Genomic DNA, 14,639 nt, shown 5'->3' on the forward strand with positions numbered 1-14,639 from the left:
CAAAATTTGTTTGTTATCTTTCCCATCTCCTGTGGTTCCACACAAAAACAACCTTGTTCATTTTTAAGATGGCCCTTTCTCTCCCTAGTTGTTCTTTTGCTCTTTATGTATTTATAGAAATTTTGGGATTATCCTTAGCCTTAGCAGATAAGGCTATCTCAAATGCCCTTTTTGTTCTCCAGATTTTTCCCTCTTGAGAATGCTCCTACATCCCTTATATACTCAAGAGATCCACTTATTCACATTGTCTACCCCTAATATAGGATTCTCTCTTATTCTTGATCAGAGCCTCATTATCTTTATTGATCCCTTGTTCCCTACTGTTATCAGCCTGACCCTTCACTCTAACAGGAGCACAATGCCTCTGAATTCTCATCATCTCCCTTTTGAAAGCCTCCCATTTGCCAGTCATCCCTTTACTCGGGAACAGTCTACTCCAATCAACTCTTGAAAGTTCCTTCAAGAGTTGATTTAATCTAAGTAAGAACCTTAACATTTGTATGACGCCTACCCTTTTCCGTACTATTTTATTGCAATGTCAGAATTGTCACCTTTCAGATAACCAGTTAAACAGAGACCAAAGTCTTGGGTGGGCATGAACAGCACTGGCTGAAGAAGAGAGGCAGTGTTCTCCGCCATGTCAAAGCCAAGATTCATGACAAACAAAGATTATCTGGTTGTTAATCACTTGATGGTAATCTGATCAATGTGCACAAAAACTTCTAGTTGAGAATACTGACTATACTTCAGAAGTACTTCCTTGGCTGCCAATAATTCCTGGACATCCTTAAGAGTGCTTTCGAAATGAGAAGAAGCCAGCATTCCATGTCGGAGGCCCCCCAGAGATCCCTGGATTAGCAAAAATCGAAAGAAGTGCTGAAACGTCACATCAATTTCACTGCCTGGAATTCACATGGACATTTCCCTCCCGGCCTCATGAGGATAACATGCGGAAGGTAACAAGTAGAAATTGTGCCTTTGGAAAAACTCAAGCTCGGATTGATTACACAATCTAGGATGACTACCTCAAGGGCCACTAAAAACAAAATCAGTAACCATTTCCAAAAGGAGTTTGCAGAAGGAAAGGTTTTCGAGATTATGGAAAAGGATCAGGAAAGGGGCCTAATTAAGTTGCACCACAGAAAAGTTAGCACAGTCACCAAGAGTGGAATAATGATGGCACATGATGTGGAGGTACTGGTGTTGGACTGGGGTGGACAAAGTTATAAATCACACAACACCAGGTTATAGTCCAACAGGTTTATTCAGAAGCGCTAGCTTTCGGAGCGCCGCTCCTTCATCAGGCGGTTATGGCACACTTCACAAAGCAGAAGTGAATCTCACTCTTTCCATTGAGTGATGGTAATGATCTATTTTGTACCCAATCATAAGGAACATGCCTGCAATCTGCAAAATTACAACTCATCTCAATTTAGTCGTTTTTGATTTTACTTCAACCACATCAAACAGTGCAGCAGACTCCCACATTAAGCTCCTTGGCTTATCTTCGGCCTTTATGTTTTCATAAGTATATCGGAACTAGTGCAGCAAAGTTATTTGGTGCAACAGCCCTGTCACTCAGGGCACGCAGAAACCACACTGAATACTGCTTTTACATGATTAAGGTCAGCCCGAGTGCAGGTACACTAGAGAAAAACATCCTAAATGCCATTACGTTAGCACACTGGCACTGACAGGCTATATTAGTAACGAGGTAAAAACAATGACTGCAGACACTGGATTAGTGGTGCTGGAAGAGCACAGCAGTTCAGGCAGCATCCAAGGAGCAGTAAAATTGACGTTTCAGGTGAAAGCCCTTCATCAGGAATAAAGGCAGAGAGCCTGAAGGGTGGAGAGATAAGTGAGAGGAGGGTGGGGGTGGGGGGAAAAGTAGCATTGAGTACAATAGGTGAGTGGGGGAGGGGAGGAAGGTGATAGGTCAGGGAGGAGGGTGGAGTGGATAGGTGGAAAAGGAGATAGGCAGGTCGGACAAGTCATGGAGACAGTGCTGAGCTGGAAGTTTGGAACTATTGTGACATGGGGGAAAGGGGAAATGAGGAAGCTGTTGAAGTCCACATTGATGCCCTGGGGTTGAAGTGTTCCGAGGCAGAAGATGAGGCATTTTTCCTCCAGGTGTATGGTGGTGAGGGAGCGGCGGTGAAGGTGGCCCAGGACCTCCATGTCCTCGGCAGAGTGGGAGGGGGAGTTGAAATGTTGGGCCACGGGGCAGTGTGGTTGATTGGTGCAGGTGTCCTGGAGATGTTCCCTAAAGTGCTCTGCTAGGAGGTGCCAAGTCTCCCCAATGTAGAGGAGACTGCATCGGGAGCAACGGATACAATAAATGATATTGGTGGATGTGCAGGTAAAACTTTGAGAGATGTGGAAGGCTCCTTTAGGGCCTTGGATAGAGGTGAGGGCGCAGGTTTTACAGTTCCTGCGGTGACAGGGGAAGGTGCCAGGATGGGAGGATAGGCTGTGGGGAGGGGCGTGGACCTGACCAGGTACTCACGGAGGGAACGGTCTTTGCGGAAGGAGGGAAGGGGTGGAGAGGGAAATATATCCCTGGTGGTGGGGTCTTTTTGGAGGTGGCGGAAATGTCATCGGATGATTTGGTTTGTGTGAAGATTGGTAGAGTGGAAGGTGAGCACCAGGGGCGTTCTGTCCTTGTTACAGTTGGAGGGGTGGGGTCTGAGGGCGGAGGTGCGGGATGTGGACGAGATGCGTTAGAGGGCATCTTTAACCATGTGGGAAGGGAAATTGCGGTCTCTAAAGGAGGCGGCCATCTCGTATGTTCTGTGGTGGAACTGGTCCTCCTGGGAGCAGATACGGCAGAGGCGGAGGAATTGGGAATACGGGATGGCATTTTTGCAAGAGGCAGGATGGGAAGAGGTGTAGTCCAGGTAGCTGTGGGAGTTGGTGGGTTTGTAAAAAATGTCAGTGTCAAGTCGGTCATCATTAATGGAGATGGAGAGGTCCAGGAAGGGGAGCGAGGTGTCAGAGATGGTCCAGGTAAATTTAAGGTCAGGGTGGAATGTGTTGGTGAAGTTGATGAATTGCTCAACCTCCTCACGGGAGCACGAGGTGGCGCCAATGCAGTCATCAATGTAGTGGAGGAAGAGGTGGGGAGTGGTGCCGGTGTAATTATGGAAGATCAACTGTTCTATGTAGCCAACAAATATTAGTTACATGTACTTAAGTTGCTAGTTATCATTTAGTTAATTTTTGTGCTAATGAAACCAAGGGATTGTGGCACCAGGAGTAAGTAGATCACTGGGACCCAGCACCACTGTCTCACAGTCATGCTTCTAGGTCACAAATCTACATCCGACAAGTGGTTTCGAGATAACAGAATGAGAGAACGTTGTGCAGCGATATCATTCATGCCCAGCAGTCCCACTCTCACAACTCAAACAGGAAGCTGTGAGGCAATGTCCTGGGCTCTCCAGGTCCAAGTTTCAATTAGAACAAGAGTGGAGAGGACCAGCATAGACACCACAAAACACCCTTTCCACCAGTTATGGAGGCGTATTTAGTAGTTTAAATATCCCACACAGTCTCTTTGACAGCTACTGTGAAAGGGTGAATACACAAGGCACTTGTGACAGCTGTTTGAGGGGAGTAGGGTGCCAGGTGGTCAGGAGACTGGCAGGGTGTCAACGTGTGTGTGTGAGTGAGAGGAGAGAATGTGTCAGTATGTGTGGGAGAACATATGCGAGTGTAAGTGACTGCGTGTCAGTATGTATCTGTGTGTGAGAGAGAGAGAGAATGTCGGTCACTTTGTGAATGTGCATCAGTATGTGTCACTGTATGTATGTGGGTCTCAGAGTGTGCATGTTGTATGTCACTAGTTAAGTCAGGAATTCAGTTTAATAGATATGTAGGAGTTTCATTAGCCTTTTAATCTTCAACCATCCTGGAATAACAATGAAGCTTAAGTGAAGTCTTTGAAATCTTCAACCCTAGAGGGTTTTTATCAGACACAGTTATAGACACACAGTAATAGCATCAAGGAAAATTCCATTTTCAGGGAAATCTACTTCGGTAGGAAAATAGCCATTACAACACATTTGAGACTGAGAAGTATTGAACTTTAAAAGACTTTGGATGCCCTTGTTCATTAGATACTCCAAGTTGACGTAGAGGTTTAGCAAGCGATTAAGAAATGCCTTTACAACAAGAGAATTGGAGTGAAGATGATCAAAGGATCTGTTTCCGTGTCGTATGACTCTAAGCCATCCTGCAAATACATAGATCCTTGGTGAGATCATACCTACAATATTTAGTGCAGTTTTTTAAAAATATTAATTCATGGGGATGTGGGGTGGGGGGGGGGGTCGGTGGTTAGGCCAAAATTTATTACCCGTCCTTCATTGCCCTTCAGAGGATGGTGGTGAGCTGCCTTCTTGAACCGTCGCAGTCCTTTGGTGTGAGCATTTGGTAAAGAAATGGCATATTTCCAAATTAAGATGGCGAGTCGTTTAGAGAGGAATTTGTAGGTGGTGGTGTTCCCATGTATCTGCTACGCTTGTCCTTCAAGGTGGAAGTGGTTATGAATTTTGAGAGGTACTATCTAAGGTGCCCAAAAGAAATTCTGGAGTGCATCTTGTAACTAGTGTTTGGTCTCCTGGTCTACAGAAAGATGTACTTGCAATGAAAGCTAAGGAAACTAATCCCTGGCCTAGATATATTGTCCATTGAGGAGAGATGAATTGACTGGACCTACACTCTCTGGAGTTTTCAAGAATGGGAGGTGATCTGATTGAAACATACAACCTTTTTAACGGAGGTGAAAATGTGTTGCTGGAAAAGCGCAGCAGGTCAGGCAGCATCCAAGGAGCAGGAGAATCGACGTTTCGGGCATGAGCCCTTCTTCAGAAATGAGGAGAGTGTGCCAAGCAGGCTAAGATAAAAGGTAAGGAGGAGGGACTTGGGGGAGGGGCGTTGGAAATGTGATAGATGGAAGGAGATCAAGGTGAGGGTGATAGGCCAGAGTTGGGGTGGGGGGCAGAGAGGTCAGGAAGAAGATTGCAGGTTAGGAAGGTGGTGCTAAGTTCAAAGGTTGGGACTGAGACAAGGTGGGGGGAGGGGAAATAGGAAACTGGAGAAATCTGAGTTCATCCCTTGGGGTTGGATGGTTCCTACGCGGAAGATGAGGCGCTCTTCCTCCAGCCGCCGTGTTGCTATGGCCTGGCAATGGAGGAGGCCAAGCACCTGCATGTCCTTGGTGGAGTGGGTGGGGGAGTTAAAGTGTTGAGCCACAGGGTGGTTGCGTTGTTAGGTCCGGGTGTCCCAGAGGTGTTCTCTGAAACGTTCCGCAAGTAGGCGGCCTGTCTCCCCAAGATAGAGGAGATCATATCGGGTGCAGCGGATGCAGTAAGTGATGTGTGTGGAGTTGCAGGTGAATTTGTGGCAGATATGGAAGGGTCCCTTGGGGCCTTGGAGAGAAGTAAGGGAGGAGGTGTGGGCGCAAGTTTTGCATTTGTTGCGGTTGCAGGGGAAGGTGCCGGGAGTGGAGGTTGGGTTGGTGGGGAGTGTGGACCTGACGAGGGTGTCACGGAGGGAGTGGTCTTTTCGGAATGCTGATAGGGGAGGGGAGGGAAATATATCCGTGGTGGTGGGGTCTGTTTGGAGATGGCAGAAGTGACGACGAATGATACGATGTATATGGAGGTTGGTGGGATGGTAGGTGAGGACCAGTGGGGTTCTGTCCTGGTGGTGATTGGAGGGGCGGGGCTGAAGAGCAGAGGAGCAGGAAGTGGAAGAGATGCGGTGGAGGGCATCGTCGACCATGTCTGGGGGGAAATTGCGGTCTTTGAAGAAGGAGGCCATCTGGGCTGTACGGTATTGGAACTGGTCCTTCTGGGAGCAGATGCAGCAGAGACGAAGGAATTGGGAATATGGGCTGGCGTTTTTACAGGGGGCAGGGTGGGAATAGGTGTAGTCCAGGTAGCTGTGGGAGTCAGTCGGTTTATAGTAAATGTCCATGTTGATTCGGTCGCCCGAAATAGACCTCTCCATTTCTAGGAAGGGGAGCTCAGCAGGGTAGATGCAGGAAAGGTGTTTCCCCTGGCTGAGGAATTATAGATCCACGTCTACAATCTTGGAATAGGAGCAGACTATTTAGGAATGAGGTTCGGAAGAATTTCTTCACCCAGATGGTGGTGGACCTTTGGAATGTTCTACTCCAGAGGTTTTGGAGGCTCAGTCACCGAGTGTGTTCAGGCCAAACATTGAAATATTCTTACAGAGCAAAACCACCACAGGATGTGAAAATGGTGTTGAAGTGGAGGATTAGCCAAGGTCAGATTGAATGGTGGAGCAATGGCCTATTTCTACTGCTAGGTTCTCACACTTTATACACTCCACCTCACTGAGAGAGACAGCTCTTTACGTGATCAAAATCTCAGGTGAACTGGTCAACTAGTGAGAGCTAGGGTAACATTTTCCACTCATCACCTTGGTATAAGGAAGAATCTAACCCCTTGTTTAGTTGATCTTTTGCCTGAGAGCCAGCAATCATTGAGTGAAACCATGCCACACCCTATAAATGAGTTCATGCACATATTGCAGTTGTAAATCTGTTAGGTTCCTACCTGAGTAAGGTCATGCTGAGATGGTCCATCCTTTCTGTGCGTGTGGAGACCACCATTCACTTCTATAGCAAGTTGGTCTTTCTGCAGACTGCTCCCAATCCTTGGTGGAGGGGTTTGTGGACACATCCTCTTCGAATCATTAATGTTTCTTTCCATCATTTCTGTGGCACACTGATCAAGCTCTTTAATTTTAGCTGAATGGAAGTCCTTAGTGGAAGTGGGTGAATATTCGGGCCCATTCGGTGATGTGAAGCCAAGAGAGTCAGTGTGTGTGCCCATTTGACCATCAGAGCCAGGTATTCCTGTCTGGAAGCCTTTGCTGTGGTTAATGTAGAAGATGGTGCCACTGTTTGTGGTCGGACTATTGAAGTAACTGCTGTCACTGCTCGAACGTGTCATTGGCTTCTGCGATTTTTTGGTGAAGCTTCTGTCTGTGTATCTCTCCCACATTTGCTTTCTGTGGAAAGGGATTTCATTTCTCCTTTGGTCTTAAAAAGAGAGAGTTACAATCTCAGGGAGGCTACGGAAGCACCTCAAATAAACACATTATAATGGCGAGGGTCTTTTTCCGCAGGGTAGGGGGGGTAAGGAAGTCCAAAACTAGAGAGCATGGGTTGAAGTTGAGAGGGGAAAGATTTAAAAGGGAGCTAAGAGGCAACTTTTTCCACACAGAGGGTGGTGTGTGTATGGAATGAGCTGCCAGAGGAAGTGGTGGAGGCTGGTACAATTACAGCATGCAAAAGGTATCTGGATGGGCATATGAATAGGAAGGGATTAGAGGGATATGGGCCAAATGCTGGCAAATGGGACTAGATTATTGTCGGCGCAACATCGAGGGCCGAAGGGCCTGTACTGGGCTGTAACGTTCTATTAATTTAAGATATCCGGTCAGCATGGATGCGTTGGACCGAAGGGTCTATTTCTGTGCTGTCCAACTCCTGACTTGCTGAGATGGTCAGATTCCTTCCAACCTTTGGGTATAACTCTGACCCATCTGCACAAAGTTGGAGCGCTGAACACGTTTAACCTAACACTTCAGATGCTGTGACTAAAAATTGTTGAAGCTCAAAAATGTGGTTCTTTCATTAGAAACAGTCCAGGATATTCAATAGAACGCTTCAAATGTTCCAGAAGGACACACTGTTGAGCAGCATAGATGGTAATCTAATATTTGCTGGGCTAGCTGAAATGAACTACAAATGGGATTGCATATGAAGCCCAGTGATGACCAAATGATTAGAAAAATCATGAGATTTAAAGTGTTTCTCTGTTAGACTGAAGCAGTGTGTGTTTGTAGCTCAGCAGTAATGGACCGAACTCTCACAGTAACTCTGGAAAAGCTGAACTTTTGCTTAAAAACAGGCAGAGTGGGCTGTTTTATCATCTGAATACTGTTGCCTGGGTGAGACAAAAGGTGGTGATCAGTGAGCACGAGTTAAAGCTGACAGCAAAGAGTGTTAAAGGCAAGAGAATATGCCTCTGAGCTGGGAGATGCAAGCAAGTCTTAATGAGTTAATTGATCAAACTGATAAGGAAAACATGGCTCATTTGTGATGTTTGCCAATGACCAAATTGGTCATCTAATGGAGATCGGACAGTATAAGTTTGAATGGTTAACCTCTCTATATAGAAAGAGGATAAAAAAGTTTGCCAATAACACTGTTAGCTGGCTCAGGAAGGAGGTTATCTGATAGAGTTAGGACGGATCATCCATTCTGGTCTGATCCTCGAAGATGTAAAAAATGAGGTCTGCAGATGCTGGAGATCACAGCTGCAAATGTGTTGCTGGTCAAAGCACAGCAGGTTAGGCAGCATCTCAGGAATAGAGAATTCGACGTTTCGAGCATAAGCCCTTCATCAGGAATAAGAGAGAGAGAGCGCCAAGCAGGCTAAGATAAAAGGTAGGGAGGAGGGACTAGGGGGAGGGGCGATGGAGGTGGGATAGGTGGAAGGAGGTCAAGGTGAGGGTGATAGGCCGGAGTGGGGTGGGGGCGGAGAGGTCAGGAAGAGGATTGCAGGTTAGGAGGGCGGTGCTGAGTTGAGGGAACCGACTGAGACAAGGTTGGGGGGGGGGGGGGGGGGGAAAATGAGGAAACTGGAGAAATCTGAATTCATACCTTGTGGTTGGAGGGTTCCCAGGCGGAAGATGAGGCGCTCCTCCTCCAGCCATCGTGTTGTTGTGTTCTGCCGGTGGAGGAGTCCGAGGACCTGCATGTCCTCGGTGGAGTGGGAGGGAGAGTTAAAGTGTTGAGCCACGGGGTGATTGGGTTGGTTGGTTCGGGCGGCCCGGAGGTGTTCTCTGAAGCGTTCCGCAAGTAAGCGGCCTGTCTCACCAACATAGAGGAGGCCAAATCGGGTGCAGCGGATGCAATAGATGATGTGTGTGGAGGTACAGGTGAACTTGTGGCAGATATGGAAGGATCCCTTGGGGCCTTGGAGGGAAGTGAGTGTGGAGGTGTGGGCGCAAGTTTTACATTTCCTGCGGTTGCAGGGAAGGTGCCAGGGGTGGAGGTTGGGTTGGTGGGGGGTGTGGATCTGACGAGGGAGTCACGAAGGGAGTGGTCCTTGCGGAACGCTGATAGGGGAGGGGAGGGAATATATATCCTTGGTGGTGGGGTCCGTTTGGAGGTGGCGGAAATGGCGGCGGATGATACGTTGTATGCGGAGGTTGGTGGGGTGGTAGGTGAGAACCAGTGGGGTTCTGTCTTGGTGGCGGTTGGAGGAGCAGGGCTCAAGGGCGGAGGAGCGGGAAGTGGAGGAAATGCGGTGGAGGGCATCGTCGATCACGTCTGGGGGGAATCTGCGGTCCTTGAAGAAGGAGGCCATCTGGGCTGTGCGGTGTTGGAATTGGTCCTCCTGGAAGCAGATGCGGCGGAGACGAAGGAATTGGGAATATGGGATGGAGTTTTTACAGGGGGCAGGGTGGGAGGAGGTGTAGTCCAGGTAGCTGTGGGAGTCAGTCGGTTTATAATAGATGTCTGTGTTGAGTCGGTCGCCCGAGATAGAAATGGAAAGGTCTAGGAAGGGGAGGGAGGAGTCTGAGACAGTCCAGGTGAATTTCAGGTCGGGATGGAAGGTGTTAGTAAAGTTGATGAACTGTTCAACCTCCTCGTGGGAGCACGAGGCTGCGCCGATACAGTCATCGATGTAGCGGAGGAAAAAGGTGGGGGGTGGTGCCAGTGTAGTTGTGGAACAGTCCATCTTCCGCATATCCTACGAAGAGGCAGGCATAGCTGGGGCCCATGCGGGTGCCCATGGCAACTCCTTTAGTTTGGAGGAAGTGGGAGGATTGAAAAGAGAAGTTATTCAGGGTGAGGACCAGTTCAGTCAGTACCCTTCCACTGACACCCTCCTTCGACTGACTGAACTGGTCCTCACCCTGAATAACTTCTCTTTTCAATCCTCCCACTTCCTCCAAACTAAAGGAGTCGCCATGGGCACCCGCATGGGCCCCAGCTATGCCTGCCTCTTCGTAGGATGTGGAACAGTCCATCTTCCGCAACTACACTGGCACCACCCCCCACCTTTTCCTCCGCTACATCGATGACTGTATCGGCGCTGCCTCGTGCTCCCACGAGGAGGTTGAACAGTTCATCAACTTTACTAACACCTTCCATCCCGACCTGAAATTCACCTGGACTGTCTCAGACTCCTCCCTCCCCTTCCTAGACCTTTCCATTTCTATCTCGGGCGACCGACTCAACACAGACATCTATTATAAACCGACTGACTCCCACAGCTACCTGGACTACACCTCCTCCCACACTGCACCCTGTAAAAACTCCATCCCATATTCCCAATTCCTTCGTCTCCGCCGCATCTGCTTCCAGGAGGACCAATTCCAACACCGCACAGCCCAGATGGCCTCCTTCTTCAAGGACCGCAGATTCCCCCCAGACGTGATCGACGATGCCCTCCACCGCATCTCCTCCACTTCCCGCTCCTCCACCCTTGAGCCCCGCTCCTCCAACCGCCACCAAGACAGAACCCCACTGGTTCTCACCTACCACCCCACCAACCTCCGCATACAACGTATCATCTGCCGCCATTTCCGCCACCTCCAAACGGACCCCACCACCAAGGATATATTTCCCTCCCCTCCCCTATCAGCGTTCCGCAAGGACCACTCCCTTCATGACTCCCTCGTCAGATCCACACCCCCCACCAACCCAACCTCCACCCCCGGCACCTTCCCCTGCAACCGCAGGAAATGTAAAACTTGCGCCCACACCTCCACACTCACTTCCCTCCAAGGCCCCAAGGGATCCTTCCATATCCGCCACAAGTTCACCTGTACCTCCACACACATCATCTATTGCATCCGCTGCACCCGATGTGGCCTCCTCTATGTTGGTGAGACAGGCCGCTTACTTGCGGAACGCTTCAGAGAACACCTCCGGGCCGCCCGAACCAACCAACCCAATCACCCCGTGGCTCAACACTTTAACTCTCCCTCCCACTCCACCGAGGACATGCAGGTCCTTGGACTCCTCCACCAGCAGAACACAACACGACGGCTGGAGGAGGAGCGCCTCATCTTCTGCCTGGGAACCCTCCAACCACAAGGTATGAATTCAGATTTCTCCAGTTTCCTCATTTCCCCTCCCCCCACCTTGTCTCAGTCAGTTCCCTCAACTCAGCACCGCCCTCCTAACCTGCAATCCTCTTCCTGACCTCTCCGCCCCCACCCCACTCCGGCCTATCACCCTCACCTTGACCTCCTTCCACCTATCCCACCTCCATTGCCCCTCCCCCTAGTCCCTCCTCCCTACCTTTTATCTTAGCCTGCTTGGCTCTCTCTCTCTTATTCCTGATGAAGGGCTTATGCTCGAAACGTCGAATTCTCTATTCCTGAGATGCTGCCTGGCCTGCTGTGCTTTGACCAGCAACACATTTGCAGCTGATCCTCGAAGATGTCCATGTAAGAATGTTCACTTGTGATTGTGAGCATTGTAGGAGTAAGATTTTTGCAGTATTTCTGTAGTGCACTTTGGAATAACAACTTAATTCATTGTTAGAGCTGCCATGGGTTATTGATATCCAGAGCAAACCCAATGGACTAGGGAATATAAACCTAGGAGGTGGTGTAGGAAGTTGGCCATTTGGCTCCAGTGAGACCACTGCTGATAGCCACCTTGCTTAATGCTACGTACTGAGAGAAATCATGGAACCTGGTGCTTCGCCTGTTTCAGGGCCCCTGATCACATGATGTAAAAATTTCAAAATGAATCGAAATAAGTTCAACAATCTGTTAGTTCTTTACGCACAATACCAGTTCAATCACAACTGGATATACTCAAAAAGTTAAACTCTATGCTAGACTCCCAATATTTATAGTTCAAGCATTGATATTTAATCTATCAGCCCATTCTAATTTCCATGCTGAGTCCAAAGAATGTTCTGGAAACTTTTTAAATAGCTCAATTGCTCACTTTATATCCTCTGACGGAGGAGATACTAGTTCCTTTGTCACCTGGACTCAAGAACCATCATTTCCCAGGATGGAAGGTGCATCAAGTAGGACTACAGAGACTCATGGAGTCTAGGCAGGTTCTTTTGAAGAACACAGTCTCATTAATGTTGTGGTTCTGTTCGCCGAGCTGGGAATTTGTGTTGCAGACGTTTCACCCCTGTCTAGAGGGACATCCTCAGTGCTTGGGAGCCTCCTGTGAAGCGCTTCTGTGATCTTTCCTCCGGCATTTATAGTGGTTCGAATCTGCCACTTCCGGTTGTCAGTTCCAGCTGTCCACTGCAGTGGGCGGTATAATGGGTCCAGGTCAGTGTGTTTGTTGATAGAATCTGTGGATGAGTGCCATGTCTCTAGGAATTCCCTGGCTGTTCTCTGTTTGGCTTGTCCTATAATAGTAGTGTTGTCCCAGTTGAATTCATGTTGCTTGTTATCTGAGTGTGTGTGGCTACTAAGGATAGCTGGTAGCGACACACTCGGATGACAAGCAACATGAATTATTCTGGGACAACGCTACTATTATAGGAGAAGCCAAACAGAACAGCCAGGGAATTCCTAGAGGCATCCACAGATTCAATCAATAAGCACATCGACCTGGACCCAATATACCGGCCACTGCAGCGGACAGCTGGAACTGACAGACGGAAGCGGCAGATACAAATCACGATAAATGCCAGAGGAAAGATCACAGAAGCGCTTCACAGGAGGCTCCCAAGCACTGAGGATGTCACCTAGACAGGGGTCGAAACATCTGCAACACAAATTCCCAGCTCGGCGAACAGAACCACAACAACGAGCACCCGAGCTACAAGTCTTCTCCCAAACTTTGAGTCTCATTAATCCTGCTCTTTCCCCATCGCCCTATAATTTGTTTTTCCTCCCACCTTCCTTTTGAGAGTTACTATTGAATCTCATTTCCACCACTTGGTCAGGCAGACCATTCCAAACATACATTGTAATAACAGAAGACTTTTCCTCGTGTCCTGTCTGTTCTTTTGCATTCAAACCATGCCCTCTGGATCTCGACTCTTCAACCACTGGAAACTTTCTCTTTAGAATTTTAAACTCGCCCATCAAATTTCCTCTTTGATCTTCCCATCTAAAAGAGATTCCTGGACCTGCAATCACTCCTCTCTGGAACCAGCTCCTCCAAAACCTTCACATCCTGCCTGAAGCATGATTTCAGGATTAACACACTATCCCATCAGGAGTAAACTGTGCTTAATATAGATGTAGAACATAATGTCTTTTTGACTATTTGCCACATTTCCACAAAACTACTGGCCAGCCAATGCCTTCTTTCCTGGTACCTAAGCCAGAAGTGATTTAAAAAGTTTATGACCCTCAGGCCTGGTCCTTTCCACTGTCAAAGCTCCTCTGAAAATTCCTTGTTAGACGGTCGTAGAGATGTACGGATTCAGAACCTTCAGTCTCATTCGTCTGCGCCAACCAGATATCCTAACCTGATCCAGTCCCATTTGCCAGCATTTGGTCCAAATCCCTGTAAACCCTTCTTATTCACGAACCCTTCCAAATCCAAGGTTCTCGCAAGGCATCACGGTGTCTCCAAACGTCCCTTCCTCCAAACACTTTGTTCCCTCCAGTAGCATAAACAATATGTGGGTGTAAACCAGCAATCACGGAGATCAGCTCCATTCTGACAGGCTTGAACAGTACTAACAAAGCAGTTAATTTAAAGTCCAAAGAATTAACCAGATTTGTAGCCTGGAGATTACACATTTAGCTAATGCCTATCCAGCCCCAGGTCCCCATTTTTTTAAGCACACATACGTCTCTGTACTATTTCCTCTATTCCTGGTGCAGCATGTTACAGTAACTATACTGTTTACAGTTGTTCAAAAGTAAAAGGATAATAGGTTCAGTGGGATAGAAGGGATGAGATTATAAATACTGATCAGAAGAATGGCAAACTTCATCCAAAATTTCTCAAACACTAGAATCGTGTAGAGATTCACCAAAGATCTTTGACAGCACCTTCCAAACCCAAGACCACTTCCACCTGGAAAAACAGGAGCAGCAGGTACATAGGAACACCATCACCTGCAAATTCCCCTCCAAGCCACTCAAGATACTGAATTGGAAATATATCACTGTTCCTTCACTGTCACTGGTTCAAAATCCCTTGTCTAAAATTTGTTACCTTTGACTTGATGGAGGATGACTCCCTTTAGACTTTGAGACATGACCACTAGGTTGAAGCGTAACCAGTGTATTTGTGAAGTGTGCTGAAAGCACATGGTGCAGGTTTGAGATTGGACTCTGGCCTCAACATGACTCCAGGCCAACAGTAATGTGATTGACTAAACTGGCCTCTGTAGTGGTCTAGGAAGCCACTCAGGAAAAAGTGAGCACTGTAGATGTTGGAGGTCAGAATCGAAGAGTGTGGTGCTGGAAAAGCACAGCCAGTCAGGCAACATCCGAGGAGCAGGAGAGTCGTCGTTTCGAGCATAAGCCCTTCATCAGGGAGGAGGGGGTGGCCCAAGGGGGCTGAAAGATAAATGGGAGGGGGTGGGGCTGAGGGGTAGGTAGCTAGGAATGCGCAAGGTAGACGGAGATGG

At 48.1% G+C, this 14,639-nt stretch overlaps 1 protein-coding gene across 1 annotated transcript in view; it reads right to left on the bottom strand.

The window, feature by feature from the left end:
* Positions 1 to 14,639, bottom strand: part of il16 (interleukin 16) — a 140,537-nt gene that overhangs the window by 28,212 nt on the left and 97,686 nt on the right. The window contains exon 13 of the mRNA XM_060852890.1: positions 6,594 to 7,081. Coding sequence (XP_060708873.1) covers positions 6,594 to 7,081 — 488 coding nt within the window. The remainder of the gene's footprint in view (positions 1 to 6,593; positions 7,082 to 14,639) is intronic.

Source organism: Hemiscyllium ocellatum, chromosome 39, assembly GCF_020745735.1.
Source record: "Hemiscyllium ocellatum isolate sHemOce1 chromosome 39, sHemOce1.pat.X.cur, whole genome shotgun sequence".
Classification (NCBI taxonomy): domain Eukaryota; kingdom Metazoa; phylum Chordata; class Chondrichthyes; order Orectolobiformes; family Hemiscylliidae; genus Hemiscyllium; species Hemiscyllium ocellatum.